The sequence below is a fragment of the Falco cherrug genome, chromosome 9, assembly GCF_023634085.1.
Source record: "Falco cherrug isolate bFalChe1 chromosome 9, bFalChe1.pri, whole genome shotgun sequence".
NCBI lineage: Eukaryota > Metazoa > Chordata > Aves > Falconiformes > Falconidae > Falco > Falco cherrug.
The window spans coordinates 8,707,054-8,723,003 of record NC_073705.1 but is presented as its reverse complement, the minus strand read 5'-3'; the positions used below and the strand labels follow the sequence as shown (position 1 = coordinate 8,723,003).

Here is a 15,950-nt window from a genome sequence, read left to right as displayed (position 1 = left end):
TCCCCTGGCTCAAGCTGCTCTGCTCTCCACTGGCACCGGTAAGTTCACAGCCCCAGCTCCAGTGTGCCCAGCACACAGGGCAAATACCCACTACAAACTGGAGAATAAAACAAGATAACACCATAAATATGACAACTTTATTAAAATATACATATGAGTACAAATTAATGATTATATGGATAAAGTTCACTGTCTGTAAACAAATATATTAAAAAAGAGCACGTCTTTTTTGTGATATAAAGTGCAGTTATGTTTCCGTATTATATACAATATGTCAGCATTATGGGGTGGGGTGTAAGGACTATGGAACTAACATTTGATTATAAGATAAAATTCTCTGAAAAAGTATACACCTACATATTACAAAAAAAGGGCTTGGGCTCGAGTTCATTTAGCAAACGAAAAATCAGCTTCCCACCACATTAAATGCAGCTAACGAGAGAGTGAAGGTCTCGGGGATAAATTAGGAGAGAGGCACTAAGCCCGCTCGCGAAGGGAAACTTGCACTTCACAGAGTTCACACCTTCCCCTCCTCAACCCCAAACTCACACAGAGGAAAGAAACCAAAGGACAAGACCCTGTGAAACGTTGTCTGCAGTTCGGGGGAATCAAATATACACGACTTTATGTACAGCTCTGATAACGGGGGCTACCAATGTACAGCGGTAACGGCTTGGCAAGCGAGCCGTGCTGGCGCCGTTCCTCCACGGGAGAGGGACAAGGATAGTAGTTCTGCATCGGTGGGAAAAAAAAAAAAAAACAAACCACAACAAAACAACAACACAAAACCAAACCAAAACAACCCAAAGGCATCCTTAACATCAGTCTGTGGGATGCGTAGCGCTTACTAAATGGTATACAGAGCCCTTGCTAAGGGAGGCGCAGCCCAGGGGTGCCGGCACGTGCCACAGGTGCTGGGTACTGTCAGGCACTAGGAGTGGGGCGCGCGGCAGGAGCGGCAGCAGGCTTTGCTGTAGTACCAGTGGCTGCACAGGTTGACTTTGATGGCCAAAGCACAGTTGGTTCCTGCCTGGTCCTGGCAGCTGTCATCTGGGGGAGAGAAGGCAAAAGGCACCGAGATATGGCAAAGAAAAAGAAAACGAACCAGTGCAAGCTCACGAGCTCATTCCCCTCCCCCCCCCCCCTCCCCCCCCCCATACACAGCCTGCCTTGAACACCATGGGCAGTGCAACAAATCACCCTGGCTGCAACTGCCACCTCCCTGGTATCTGGCAGAGCATCCCCTGGGAAACACCATGGAGCTTCTCCATAAATACCATTGTCAACCTAAGCAAAGGCACGAGAAGGCTGACCTGTTCCATCACACCCAGTCCGGCTTGAGGAGTCCCATTTGGTTCCAGCCGTGAAGCTCAAGCTCTTCCCCATAAGCCAGAACTGCCCAGGGCTTGCTGGAGCCACCAAGGGAGCCTGGCACTGAGCTGCCCCTGGGCCAAGGGTCTCCCCTGGTAGGGCACAGGGTGACCCCAACATACTCACAACTTCTGCCCCAGAGAGGCTATTTGAGAAAGGGAATGGGAATCCAGCAGTGTTACAGCAGGAGTTAGGGACAAGTGAGCTGCTGGAGACGGGGAGGAGGTCAGAGACCACTTCAACACTCTCCCAGCTCCCTTTAGAGTAGTATTTTGCTTCAAACCCATTGGGTTTACAGCTGTGAGCAACCTGGTCCAGTGGCAGGTGTCCCTGCCCATGGCAGGGGGGTTGGCACCAGATGTTCTTTAAGGTCCCTTCCAACACAAACCATTCTATGGTAATTTTTTTTTTCTTAAAATCCATAGAATTCATGAAACCAGGCTGCTCCCAGGGCAGGCAGCTTGCTACAAGGGGGCCACGAGGCACCTTGCAAGCACCATGCTGCATCCTGGACCTCACGGGACTGGTCAGCCGAGAGCACCAGTGGGGCCAGAGCTGAGCCAGCAGCTGACCCCAAATCTGTCTCCCATTTTGATGCTTTTCTCCCACACTGTCCTTATTCCCAAATCCTATTAGAGGATTAGAACTGCGTGTTCACTAAAGATCACAGGGACTTTGAGCCAGCAGACGAGTCAGATAACGAGATAGTTACAAATCCCGCAGGACATCTGGAGACCAAAAAAAATCATTAAAATAATGGCACGGATGAAACTTCCCAGACGTTAAGTGGAATCACACAGAAGCAGCACCTGAGTCAGCTCTCCAAAGCTCCCTTTTATCTTAAGGTCAGAGCATGCTTCTTTTCAACTCTCCCCTTAATTTAACAGGGTTACCTCCAGAAACAGCCAGTGCCCGGTGCCCCGTTACTTGGGCACAGAGGGCGAGCTGTCCCCTTTACATCCCCCCTGGGGATGACTGTTCACTGGGGGTGGTGGAAGCCAAGATTCTGGGCTGTGCTGCTCGGGGGTGTTGGTGGAAAAATCAAGGCTGGGGAGTGCTGCCAGCAGCGAGGCTTACCTGGGGGCTCCGTGGGGCAGGGCTGCAGGTCGCAGGTCTGTTTGCCCACTGGCTTCACCAGTGGGTCACAGCCCCGGACAATGTCCTTCCCTTGGTAGCACTTCACATCCCGCATTCTCACACCGATGCCACAGGTTTTTGTGCACTGGGAAACAGAGAGAGGGGGGTGAGGCAAGACCCCCTGTTGTGGGGGTCTGTGCTAAGCCAGAACCTGCTGAAAAAGTAAAAATAAAAAAGTGCTCGCTGGAGATGTCAGGGCAGGGGGTGAACTCTTCCCCTGGCTGAATGCCATGTCTCAGCCCTGCGCTGCTGGCTTCTTGCTCCATCTTTGCTGCCAGTACCATCAGCTGCCTGCAGAAGCCTCTGCCTGGGGATACACGGCTGTGCTCCCATCCCCTGGCACTGCGATGCTCCCTCCTCTCACTGCCCGTTGCAACGGGCCACCAAGGAGCCAGCCTGGTCCATGGGCTGCTCTGGGACACCAGGGTGGCTGCAGCCACCCCGAGGCCACGGGACCCCGCAGCAGTACCCGGCACAGGGCTGCAGAGCTGGCGTCTCTGTGCATCACGCTGCGGTTTGCAGAGCTGCTCCTGGGCCTGGCACTCGCTGCCCGCTGCCCTGTGGATGCCTCGCCAGGCTGGGATTACAGCAGGGCTGCTTTGGCGAATTACAGGCTGCAATGATGGTTTGCAAGACTAAACAAAACAAGGCGCCTGGAGCACGGACGAGGAAAGCCACATTAGGGAGGGCTTGCAGGGAGCCAGCCACAGCCCTTCACAACTCTTCGCCCACATGTGCTGGGCTTGGCCCCATGGCCACTGAACCCCGGCTACTTTTGCCGAATATACGGGGTGCTGGGGAAAACTGTGCTGCCCACGCTGCATCCCCAGGGCAGCCACACCATGGGCTCTGTGCACCCCCCAGCCACAGTGCCACCAGCGGCTCCAGGGAAAAAGAAGAAAGGGAGAGAGAAAAAAAAGAAAGAGAGCAGAGGAAAAAAGGAAGAAAAGAGAGCAGGGGAAGAAAAGAAAGTGGAGAAAAAGGAAGAAGAAAAAAACCAGACCTCGAACACCTCCTCTCCTTTGTGCCCTCCCTGAGCACACAGCCAGTCCCAACCACAGCATGGCAGGGTGGGCTCTCTGCCCCCAGCTGCCAGTGCTACAAAAGGGTCCCCCCAGCTGCTCCGTCCTGCAGAGATTTGCCCACCTCCTTGGGTATTTTGCAGGCAGTGAGAGCCTTGGTATGGGAGGACGGGGCACCACACACTGAGGGCAAGTGCATCTTGATGGAAGGACATTTTCCCCCCACCCTGCTCCCACAGATCCCCCTGGCTGCCTTCAGCTCCCCTGCCCCCTCACCTCCGACCAGGGGGTTGTGTACCACTTGAAGCACGGCCGCTCAAAGCACGTCGTCTCCTCCACAGGCTTCTTGGCGACATCACAGTCGGCAGGGTTGCGAGTCTTGATCTTGCCATTGACGATCTCCAGACAGAGCACGATCCTCTTCTTCACGCCCCGGCCGCACGTGGTGTTACACTGTGGGGGGCGCATGGGGCTGGCTGAGACCCACACCCCCCAGCCCGACCCACGGCGGCGCATCCCTCCTCCATCGCCCCCCAAAACCAAGCCCCCACTCCAAGCACCCCCCAGCCCTGTGGGGGCTGCACTTACCCGCTCCCAGTCCTGCGCCAGCCAGTGCGAGGGGCAGTTCTTGTCCCCGCAGGGATGGATGGCCAGTGGCTTCGTCTCCAGGTTGCACTGCGACTCCGGCACCACCCGCCCGTCGCTGGTTTTGCAGTACACGTGCCGGATCATCCTGCCCTGCCCGCAGCCGCCGCTGCACTGAAACCACAGCGGGCACGGCAAGCGGTCAGTGGCAGGGAAGGCAGCGTGGCTCCATCCTCATCCCCACAGCGGGGACAGAGATGCATCCATGGGGCTTGGCCGCCTCCCCAGCCCCACCTTCCCCAAATCGTGGGGGAATTACTGGGGCTCAGCTTAGAAAACCCTCAGGGAAGCTCAGCGCAGCCCCACCTTAGCCAACATATCCCACACCCCATCACACTGGTGCTGAGCAAAACTCAGCATCCCTCAGGCCAGGCAGGAGGGGAAGCATCACAAGCAGGGAACCCCCTGAGGTGGCCCTCAAAGAGGTCAAGGCAAAGAGGACCAAGCAAGTGGCTGCAAATATCCCCCCCACCACTGCAAAGAGCCAGGCAGGCACTGCCCCCAGCGCCAGCGGAGGCAGCCAGTGCTCCCCAGCTCTTTAGCGGGCGCTCCTGCAGGGATGCACGGTGTTTCACAGCACCGCTGCTGCCATGGAAACCACTTATTTTTAGCTGATGCTAATGGATCAAAACCTGGGTAAAAATAGCTTGGGATGGAGGGGATCGCTGTAGAATAATTGTGCAGGGGTGGGGGAGAGTGAGGAAGAGAGGGGGGAAAAGGTGGGAGGGAAAAAAGGTAGGGGAAGGAAAAAAAAAAAAGTTCGTTTTCTGGGCACAGAGGGTCAGCACTGTCAAGGTATGCTGAGCAGCAGACAGATCAGGGGATTTTGGCACATGCTATGGCCCTCAGCCAGATCTCTGGGGGTTTAACCCCTCCTGCACCCCATCCTCAGGAGGCAGGAGCCCCCAGCGGGCCTACGAGGAAGCTGTGGAACCCACCGGGAGGCTGGATCAGCCACGGGCACAGAGCCAGGGTGGTCAGCCAGGGTGACAGCACTGGTGACAAGTCTGAGTGGAGGTGACACAGGGACTGGGAGAGCAGATGTGGCTGGTTTGGAGGGCAGCTCAGGGCACAGGCTGCCCGTAGGACTGGGTGAGCTGGGAGCTGCCAGGGAGGACAAACCCAACCCCAAAACTGGACACACAAGCAAGCCTGCAAAAGGGGGCCAGCTGCAACAGGTCACCAAGGCCACTTGGCCAGCCACTCCAGGGTCTCACCGGTCCCCAGTCAGAGACGGTCCACTGCCGGTCGCAGGGTGGCCCGGTGCAGTTCTTCTCGGCCAGGGGCCGGGCACTGGCATCACACAGCTTCTCGTCCTCCGAGCAGCGAATGTCCCGTGTCACCACGCTCCGTTCTCCGCACCGGGCTGAGCACTGCCAGGAGGGGACGGGGATGGTGTCAGCAGCGGCTCCTGCCATGCTGGGAGCTGCTGTGTTGGGGTTTTTGGGTTGTTTTTTTTCCTTTGTTTGTTGTTGGGCTTTTTAATATTTTTAATATGAAACTCTAGAAGCACGCACTGAAAATGCATAGATGACTTTCTGTAGAACAACCGGTAGCAAAGCTGCCCCTCTTCCCCAAAATCCCTCAACAGCTCCAGCAGTTAAGGTACAAGAGGGCTGTATCCTGCCTGTGTGCTGTGCAAGCTTTCTGCAGGGGTGATGCCAGAGGGTGAAAACCCAAGGCACCGAACCACCTGATCAGAGCTGAAAAGTTTTAGCTGTCACTTAGAGACAGGGTGAGATCTCCCTCGCCTCCTTCCCAGGAACAGCCAGCTCCTTTCTGCCTCTTTGGAGAATGTTTTCCCCAAACAGCACAACTGAGAATTTTATGCTGTGGATAAATTTGGCACCGCGCAGCCACCAGTGACATTATTTAGAACTGGATTTGAGTTACTACAGTCTCACATACACGTATTTGCTCCATGCATAACGTAAAGCAGGGAAAAGTGTCAACAGCACAGTGCTCCGACACACCGTGCTGATATGTTAATCCTCAGATCCCTGAAATACGCTTTTTTTTTTTTATGCTTATTTCCCCAGCCAACTTGGCACCCTACTTCAGATGGGATCCAAATGAGATTAGCTTTGCTGCTGGCTAAGAACAAACTACTCCAGGACTGTCTCAAGCAATCTGTCTCTGACACATGCTGGAGGGGAATATAGATGTCTGTAAAATAAGCTACTCCGGTTTGCTACGCCGGTCAAAATCATGCACCAGCGTGTGTGCATGGAGCAACTCTCTACCCAGCTGGGGAAGTCAAAACATCCTGCGACACCAGGGAACGCACCAGCCCCTCCATCGACACACCCCGGCTGGCAGAAGAAAGGAGATGTTGAAAGTGTGATCGAGAAGCATTTTAGGAGCCTCCCAGGAGGAAAAAGTGTGATCCCTTGTGGGGTAAACCGTGGGGCAGGTTTGCACCCACAAAGAGCTTGGCCCAGAGCTCTGTCTGCTTTTGCTTAGAAGGGGTCTGGGCTTGATACGGGAGCAGGAACGATGCTCCCCTGCAAAGCCTGCTGGCTCCAGGGCACAGCCGCCCTGCTGAGGGCTGGTGGTGGCACCCGGGCAAGATGGACACAGACCCAAAATCTCCCTCTCCCCACGCACACCTGCTTCCCGAAGATATTGAAGAGGCCAGGCTGTTTCCTAGCAATGCATGGGGACACAGCTACACCAGCTGTGTTACACCCATTCGTGTGGCCATGCTGGGTCCCCCTGTCCCTGCACCACGAGCTCCAATGGGCGCAATGCCAGGGGACCTGCTCCCCAGCCACCCCAGCTCGGAGACTGGCCCCAGCTCTCCAAGAGGCACCGGTTTGGTCATTCCATGGGTTTGTGTTTGCAAGGGACTGCTGGAGTGCTGGCAGTGCCTGGAAATGAGTTCAGGGGCACAAAGCATTTCACGGGTTTTCCCAAGCAAACCAATGAGCTAAACCAGGCACTGCGCTGCACCACCCCAAACCATCTCCCAGCTGCTTTAGGGATCTGCTTAAGGCACAGCGAGGAAAAGGTTTAATCCTCCATGTGGTGCAGAGAAATCAGAGGTGAGGAAGGGAAGCTTATAGGAATGTAACTCACACGTTGGTTAGTATCATAGTTAGTTAGTAGAGGGTATCACAGGTAGGTTACCCTCCCTGGTGCCTTGCAGGTTGAAGAAGCTGCCGGGGAAGCAATGGTGGGAGGATCTGAGCCTCAGGCTCCTGCCGCATCCCAGTGGGCAATGCCAGCACCTTACACGCTGTCAAGGACCCCATGAGTGACCGGTGGCAGTGGCCTCCCCATCCTGGAGGGGACCCAGGGCTTCATTTTAGGGGAAAAACATCACTGATGCACACCGGTCCACATGCAATGACTGCAGCCAGTGTTCTAAAAGGTGGGGTCTCTGACAGCTACAGATGAGTTTAAATCAGAAAAGGAAGAGAGAAGCGCAGGCACACGTGCTCGCCCCCGGTGCTGCCAGGCCAGCCGCCCCCCAGCACTGACCTCAGACCACTCTGACATCTCCCACTGGGGCCCGCAGGCTGGATTCTTGCAGACCTTGCGCTCGTCTGGACGGGTGATGTCAGCGGACTCACAGAGGTCGCTGTAGACGGAGCTGTCGAATCCTGGAGAGATCATTTTCCAGCAGCGAACGATGCGGAACTGGTAGCCCTCCCCACAAGTGCGGGAGCACTCGCTCCAGCTGCTCGTCTCCCACCTGTGGAGGTAAGAGAGGCTGTTAACGCTGGGCATGGCTGGACCAGGGCCGGAGCATCCCATGGGAAAACCCTGCCTGCTCTTGACTGGAGGGAGATGGCTGCAACAGGAATGAGCAGCAGTCAGGCTGCCAGCATGGGAGAGGCTCTCCCACAGGATGGGATATATTAACATACAGTGGTTTCACCCAGCAGACCTGAGCTCATGCCCACAGTGGCAGATGCTAAAACCAGATTGCTGAGCAGAAGGAGGTGCCGGCACGGTGAGACAGGTACCGGTGCCATCGCTGCTGTTTGTACACTCCCCGGCTGCGACCCGGCATGTGCCAGCACATGCTTTTTGCCCACATCTGACCTCTCATTTTTGCCTGATCAGCTGAAGTACAGGGAGGGCACAACCATCCATCACCCTGCAAATCCCAGCAATAATGTCACACAAAGCTGTCTGAGCCCCGGTGGAACAGCCAGTCCTGTACCACCATCAGTAATGCTGCTAATGTCACATGATGGGCTGGAGGGGCTGGGATCTGCTCCGAGACACTGCCTGCACCTTACTGTCCCCTGCCACCACTGTCCCAACATCAGAAGATGGAAGCAGCTTGTAAGTCGAAGGAAAAAGATGTAAAAAGTAAAGATTTTTTTACAGTACAGTAACATTATAGCAATTCTGAATTAGAGGATAAGCTAAAAATGTAAAAATCTAAATGGATCAGAATTACACAGCTCCTCTGGGCATGGGGCTGCCCCCTGTAGCCCCGAGGGCCGCCTGCTGCTGCCACTCTCTGAGCCGCAGAGCCACGTCCCCGGGTGGCAGGCTGGCCTTGCACCCCGCATAGGGAGACGTCACACATTGAGAGGTGCCACCTAAGTTCAGAAGGGAGATGAAGCCAAGGCCTTTCCCATCGAGATCACGCAAAATTCTCTTAGCACTTTGTGCTGGAAAGGCATCGCCAGCCCAAGCAGCACCCTGTCTGCCTCAGTGCCGGTGAAGGTGCCCGGCTGCCCTGTTGGAGCTCCCAGCAGCTCCTCGGTTTCCCCACCACCGAGCTGCAACCACCGGTAAAATCACAGAGCAGCTCTTCTCTCTCGCAGCGCAAGCCCACGGAGCTGGAACAGCACAGCTATAAGGAGGGGTGGCTTTATAAAAGACCCATGGGATAATCCAAGCATGAAGAGAGCCCTAATGCCTGTACTAAAAAATTACCAATTTAATGCAAATAGAGATTAAAGTCCCCATGGTGTCTACAGGGCATGTTCCCAGCAGCAGCACCATCCACCTCCCCACGCTTTTCTTGCCTCAGCTGCAGCCTGCCCTGGCTTTCAGCCTTAATGGGCAAGGTTCAACGAGAGCTTACACTGCAAAGGGCACGTGCTTTCCTCCCCCATCCTCCTTCGCAATTACCCGGGGTGAAAGCAAGCACTCTCCGGGGACCAGGTATGGCACCTGGTCCCTGGCACCACAGCGGTCTTGCTTTGCACTGTTCACAAGTGACACCATTCCAGGGCATGCACCAGCCAGCCCTTGGTCTGACACCATCAGAGTCCTTCTCCCTCCCACAGCCACCGCTCTGTCCTGCCATCAATGCCATTCCTCCCAAACCTTCCAACAAGCACACCCCAGGTTACAAGCCAGCAGGAAGGTGCCCCGAGCCGTGCCACCTGGCTCTGGGCTACACACACTTCTTGGACAAAAAGCCACATCAGGAGAACCTTCTGAAGGACTTCCAGCACGGGTTCCCCTCTGCACCAGTTCCTGCCCCGATACAAGCAAACCTCAGCAGTGCTGAGGCTGCTGAAGGGACCAGAGGGCTGGATCCTCAGCACAGTTTGCAAGCCCGGCCCCTCCACCCAACTCAGACACATGTGCCACCGCACGCTGTCCAGGGCAGGACCCTGCCTGCATTAGTAGAGCCGGACTTGATGGGAGCCCCAGGTGTAAATTCCACCAAGACTTAGGGAAGTTTTAACCTGGCAGCTTGAGCTAAAGCACTCAGGAGGAGAGTCTTGCTGTGTCACAGTGCAGCCCAGGCAGAAGCAGCAGAAGCTGCCCCCAACCCCCCCAAAACCCCACTGACCCCCTCCCCCAAATACATCCAAGGCAGAGAAAGCACGGAGCCCCCCAGGAGCGCCCTGTCGAGGTAGTACCTTGGCTGGCACTCTCTCCCAGCACAGAACTCATGGATGGGCTCGGGACGGGTCATGGCATCACAGTACGTATCATCCACTTCGATCCCATCATAGCGAACACACATAGCATATGTGGACATCACTCCTAGTTTCAAAGAGAATACATACACACAACAGAGGATGCTTGGTGATTTTGACATCCAAAGTGGTTTTTTTTTTGTTTGTTTGTTTGTTGGGTTTTTTTTTTTTAGCTGCATTTTCCAAAACTTCCTCCCAATGGAAAGCAGCAAGCCAGACTCCCTAGCCCGCAGGATGGATGCTGCTGGGAGGGGAAGACCACGGTGGCCACCCAGCCAACATGGGCAGTGCAGTCAAGTTTGGTCGACTCCGAAGGCGGGCATGACCACCCCTGCCAGGGCTTGCCACCAAGATCAATATATGACTAACAGGTTTTTATAAGAAATGCTTGGGGCAATGAGTCTGTTCAGCAGCTCCCTCCACAGCCATCAGCTCCCCCCGTGCCGCACTCATGGGGGAAGACGACAGAAAATGGTCCCCAACCCCCTCCATCCACCCATTCTCTATGCAGGACACCCCGTTTGTGCCCAGGGGTCCCCCAGGTGCACCCAGCACTCCGGGCCAAGGAAGGGCTCCCAGGGCCTTTGCAAGGAGGCACCTGCCCCCCCCCCCCTACCCCCCCACCAAAAGCACAGGCAGCCAGTGTCGTCAGACCGAGACCTTTTCCCCCGCAGCCTGCTGTGCCAGAGTAAATGTTGTGAAGTCCATTCTGGGACCTGGCTGGGGACCAGGAGGCTGCTCTGGCTACAGGTAACAAGAATTGCAGCTCTCAGGAACATATGGTTTACATGAAACTAAAAAAAGATCTACAGCTCTTGACATGCTATTGCTTCTCTGCAATATGTCATTAAGAAAAGGCAATGAGAAAGGAGAAATTTAAGTAAAACCTCTCTCTGTTAGCTGCAAACCAGGGCAGAGCACCCTGGCCTGGTCAAGGGGGATATTTGTTCAGAGGGGATCAAAGAAGCCAAAAATGTCCCAGAACATGCAGCTGACGAATTCCTGGGCAAAGGGATGGATGGGAAGCTCCTGCTGCCAGCACGCTGCGGGCATGTGTCTGCTGGACAAGAACAAATGCTTAAAAAAAAAAATAAAATAAATCCTTGCATCTGCTCTTTTAAGAGATGTCCCTTAGATTGCAATCTCCTCTCTCTCCCTTTTTTCCTTCTTTCTAATTCCAGAAGCACCACAGGATCTGGATTATTTCAGGGCTGGTGTCACTGGGGAGCGGTGCAGGCGAGTGCACAACCCACACGTGCATCATCCCCAGCAATGGGCTCGCGGGGGCCAGGACCCCCTAACCGAGGGATAAAGGAGAGAGATCAGGTGGCTTGCAGCTTTTCAGGGGGCAAAAAGGAGGAATTTAAGCAAAAAGAATACAGGCTTAGTTTTGATATCCCTGGCATCTATGTCATCGTTCCAGATTTACACCCTCACAGCAGAGATCAGGCTCCAGGGTAGAAGGAGTGGGAGAAACAAAACAAACAAAAAAAAAAATTAAAAACCCAAATGCTATTTTGTTTCCTGCCAGAGCTGAACAATCTTCAAAATTTCACTCTGTGGGGAGGCAGCTGAGCTTTTCAAACCCCTCTGAACAGTCAAAAAGGGGAAGAGAGAGGGGGGGAAAAAAAAAAAAAAAAAGAGGAAAAAAATAAAAGGGGGTGGGTGGGAAAAGAAAGAGGCAATATGCTGAGACTCAGCACAGGTTTGGGGATCCTGCTGAGCCCCAGTGCATCCCCGCTGGGCTGGGAAGCAAAGGCAATGTTCAGAGCTCCCCAAAGGGAGGGTGTTTTGCAGGATGATGGACATGGCAGACACCAATGCCTGGTCCCTGACACACCTGCAAGGTCGGTGGGCTTTGCACACCCTGAGCCCCCAGCTCCTCTCCCTGCCTTTGCACCCGGAGAGAGAAGATTTGGGGTTGTGCTAAACCAGCTCCAGAGATTGCGAGATCCCCTACACATCACCAGGTCCTTCCCATCCCTAACAGACATAAAAGTGACTCACACACCAGGTGATTTCAGCGGTTGTGCAGAATTTGGCTGCTTCTTATAACTACCTGTGGTACATGTAGAGCTGCAGGGTTCATGGGAGGAAAGCTTCCACCTGTACATGTCAGCAGCACTCACACCTTGGCCCTTTCTTAACAACTTCAATCTGTTTCTAGCGATAAGCAAACAAAAAAAAAAACAAAAACAAAAAACATAAAAAACAAAACAAAAAAAAAGGCATTTACAAGGCGAGCGGTGACAGGCCATGTCAGACACACACATCTGCCAGCAGGCTGCAGTTCGGTTGGGTTCGGGTTTGGGAGGGGATTTGCTTTGTTTGGCGGTCGGGTTTGGTTTTTCTGATTTTTGGGGGTTTGTTTGTTTGTTTTAATTGGTTTGGTTTGTTTCACAACATACCTGTCCTGAGCCCCAAGTAGAATCCCCAGCCCGGTTAGAGGCAGAGCTTCCACTGTCTAGAAATAGAGAGAATGGGATAAAAATACCCACAAGTAGAAACAGTTCAGAATTTAACAAAAGTTTGCATTTTCTGCTCAAATACACCTGGCCCTTGGCATACAGTGACTAAAGGTGCAGTATCTCCTCCCCTGCATCTCCAGGGCCGGGCATGCCGGCTCGTGCTGCTCAAATCTCAGCAGCTCACTCCTTCCGAAAGCCAACACGTGGCACAGATGTTTATAAGCTTGCTTCTCAAAGCACGCTTTGCTTTTAAACACCAAGGCATGCCATTTGCCTACCCTTTTGCCACTCGTTTTGTTTGGGGTTTTTTTGTGCGTTTTATTTTAGCTAGGTAATGTGCATCTCTCATATCCACACTGTGCTCAAACATATAATGCCATTGGGAAAGGAGTAACGGAGTCAGCCTGGTGTACCAAAAAGCATTTGTCAAACCAAGAAGAACAGCTTCTCCCAGTTCAGTGCATCCTACGTGCTGTGAGGTTAGAACACACCAGGGATACTGCACCTTTACAACAAAAGGCTTCAATTCTGTTCTCATACCTTTGTTCAAACCCTTGAAACAGCTACACTGAAATAGCGTACAAGGTTGTATCCTGACATCCAGTTGTCTCTGGCCTGGCGAGATATGCAGCTTGTATGATTTCTAGGCAGCAGAAGCTCTGAAGTTGCCTTATTTAGTTGTTCGTAAGAAAAAGTTCAGGTCCAGTCTATCCAATGAACCTTTAAAAGGACACTGTTGAGAATCCAGCCGTTTCCTTTTGGACCCACCCTCCTTCCACCGCCAGCACTGAGCCTCCAGAAGGATTAAAAACAACAACAATCTAATTTTCCCCGTTGATTTTGCCTCTGTCAGTTTGGCAAATGGTTGCTTCCTGCATTTGAAATGGAACTGAAATGAATGTGACTATTTTTTGCGGAAAAATAACAACCTCGGCTCGCTATAAATAGTGCTTTATCTTGCCAAACCAGCTCTGCCTGGGGACCCACATCAGCCCCTGATCCCGGCTCAGCCCCAGCTGCCCTCGGTGTGCTGCCTGCTGCCACCCAGCCAGGAGAGGGCTCACAAAATGACAGTTTTGAATAAAATCCATTAAAACACAGTCAGCATCTGCTTTTTGTACTTCAATTTGCCTGCGAAGTGGGGTATTCCCCAGATCCTCCAGTCTATACCCTGTTCTCTGAGTCTCTGAGGCACCAAAGTAAACACCGAGTTGCCCTGTGACTGGGACTCCTCTCCCTTGGAAGGGGAAAATAACCCTCAAAATAAGCTTTATACCACTTCTGAGGACAGAAAAATCTTTTAACAGCATCCCTTTAATGTATGTGATCCTAAATAAAGAGCTTCTATGTGTAACGAGGTCACAGGGACAAGTTCTTTCCAGATAAATCAGACATTTGGTCATGGGGCAGCATTTAGCTCTCTTATCATTTCAAGCAAAGACAAAACTGTCATTTTGTTCTCCTCCAAATGCAAACAGTAGCACGTTGTCCCACAAAGCTGGTGGGCTTTTTTCTTTTATTTTTCCTCTTTATTATGAGCTTTATGATAAAAGTCAAGGATTTTCTTCCCTGCCTGCACTTTGCTACTGCTTTTCAAGCAAGCAACAGCACCAAAAGTTAGCACCAGCCCCTCACCCCTAGCTGAGGTCTGGGCTGCCCATCTTCCCCAAACAGTCCCTGTCACAAATAATAATCCTAACAAGTGCACACCAACACCACAGATCAACATCCAGAGTCCCTGAGCTGACTTTTCTGTGTTTTATTTCAGTTTTTATTTTTAAGCCAAGAGAGAAACTCATAACTCCTGCTGCAGGACCAGCCCTGGCCACACACCGCAGCACGGGCATGGGATGTAGGACGAAGGGTGCCTGGACCGGCCCCAGCATGCCAGGGAAGGGTTTGAACTGCTCCTGGAAAGAAAAAGCACTGTTGCATCCCTAGCACAGCACAACAGCCACCCACCCATCCCAGCAGGTCTTGTTCCCCAGAGGGGAACCAGAACACACCACGCTGGTGGCAAGGTGCTCCCATAGCTGGGTAACTCCATCCATGCCAAGAGCTACAACAGTTTAGAAAGAAATAAATGCCCCACCTCTAACCAACACTAACCAGCCAGTCTGTACATGTAGGACAGAGTCTGCAAAGAGATGATCTTCCCTTGCTTGGTCATTGACAGGGAACAAAAGTGAGCAAAAAGTCATTGTCCATCCTAAACGGAGCCTGGGAAGGATTAGGGAGGTCTCCAGTCCAAGCTCCTACCCAGAACTAGCCGACCCCATAACAGACTGCGTCTCACAGGGTCTTGAAAGTCCAGTTGTCCCCTCCATCTCCAAGGATGGGGATCCCCACCCTGCCCCACGCCCAGGGCAAGAGGTTTCCCCTTGTGCCACGTAGCTGTTTCCTTTAGAGCAGCTTCTGGCTGTCCCCTCCACCTCCCCTCCTCCTGCAGGAACACATCCAGTCCCCAGCGCTCCTCACGTGCCTCCTCCAGCACCCTGACCCATGCCACACCGAGCCCAAATCCACATCCCACTGCCAGTATGGGCTTCATCCTGCTGCGCTGGGTGCCAACAGGAGCTGTGATCGGTAACCTGAGCCAGGGCCCCTCACCCACCACCCCTGCCCAGCAGACACAGATTAGTGATTAGCACTATGATTGCAGCTGGGCTTGAACAAATAAATGAAGAGCTGGGGAAACAATAAAGGCTTGGGCACAAGCAGACTGTCCCGACACAGTCCCTGCTGTCCCAGCCCCTGGAAGCGAGGACTGCCCACCTCTGCAGTGGTGGCAGAGCAGCCAGACCCTGAGCCTGCATCCATCCCTCCCACACAACTGCCCACACATGACAATTATGGGACTGTCTGAACTGCCAGGGAGGAAAGCAATGCCTCCATGCAGTAGGTAAGGCTTCTTGAAATGAGAAGCAGGTTGTTATTATGCCTTTTTTTAATTCCTCCCGCTTTTTTTTTTTTTTAGTAAAATGACATGCCTCCAAACAGCATGTTTCTGCACCCCAGCTGCCCCACATCTGCCTCCACTGGCCTTCCAGCCCCCCACCACTGCCCCACAGCAAGAGATGGAGCCACTGAGGAGCCGGGCATCTCTCAGCCCAGGCAGGCCTGGTTACAGCCTTTTGGCTAGTGCAAAACTTCAGATCTAAACGTTAATATCCAAAAAAAAGTTCCTATTTTAATTGAAAGAGAGCAGGGGGGAAGAAGAGGGAAACACGGTAGAACTAAACAGAGGAAAGGATGGGGGAAGGGGGAAAATAGCAAGGCTAGATACCCTTCCTGAAGGGGTTTAAAGCCCTGCCCCATGTCTTCAAATAGCTGGGCAACCACGGATAGTGCAAGGAGCTTTTTAGCACCACAAAAAACTACACTGGAGCTACTGACAGGCTTTTGTG

General features: G+C 53.2%; 1 protein-coding gene across 8 annotated transcripts in view; it reads right to left on the bottom strand.

The window, feature by feature from the left end:
* Positions 1 to 123: 123 nt before the first annotated feature.
* ADAMTSL2 (ADAMTS like 2) overlaps positions 124 to 15,950 on the bottom strand; it is a 28,434-nt gene continuing 12,607 nt past the window's right edge. For 6 of the 8 annotated variants that reach the window (XM_055721152.1, XM_055721149.1, XM_055721151.1 and 3 more), the window contains 8 exons: positions 12,135 to 12,238; positions 10,016 to 10,142; positions 7,659 to 7,872; positions 5,393 to 5,548; positions 4,119 to 4,289; positions 3,807 to 3,983; positions 2,449 to 2,593; positions 124 to 1,050 (listed from right to left, as the gene is read on the bottom strand). In XM_055721152.1, the coding sequence (XP_055577127.1) occupies positions 932 to 1,050; positions 2,449 to 2,593; positions 3,807 to 3,983; positions 4,119 to 4,289; positions 5,393 to 5,548; positions 7,659 to 7,872; positions 10,016 to 10,142; positions 12,135 to 12,238 (1,213 nt within the window). In that variant the 3' untranslated portion in view covers positions 124 to 931. Of the gene's footprint in view, positions 1,051 to 2,448; positions 2,594 to 3,806; positions 3,984 to 4,118; positions 4,290 to 5,392; positions 5,549 to 7,658; positions 7,873 to 10,015; positions 10,143 to 12,134; positions 12,239 to 15,950 lie in introns of those variants that run through there. The other 2 variants (XM_055721153.1, XM_055721154.1) reach the window with 2 other exon arrangements.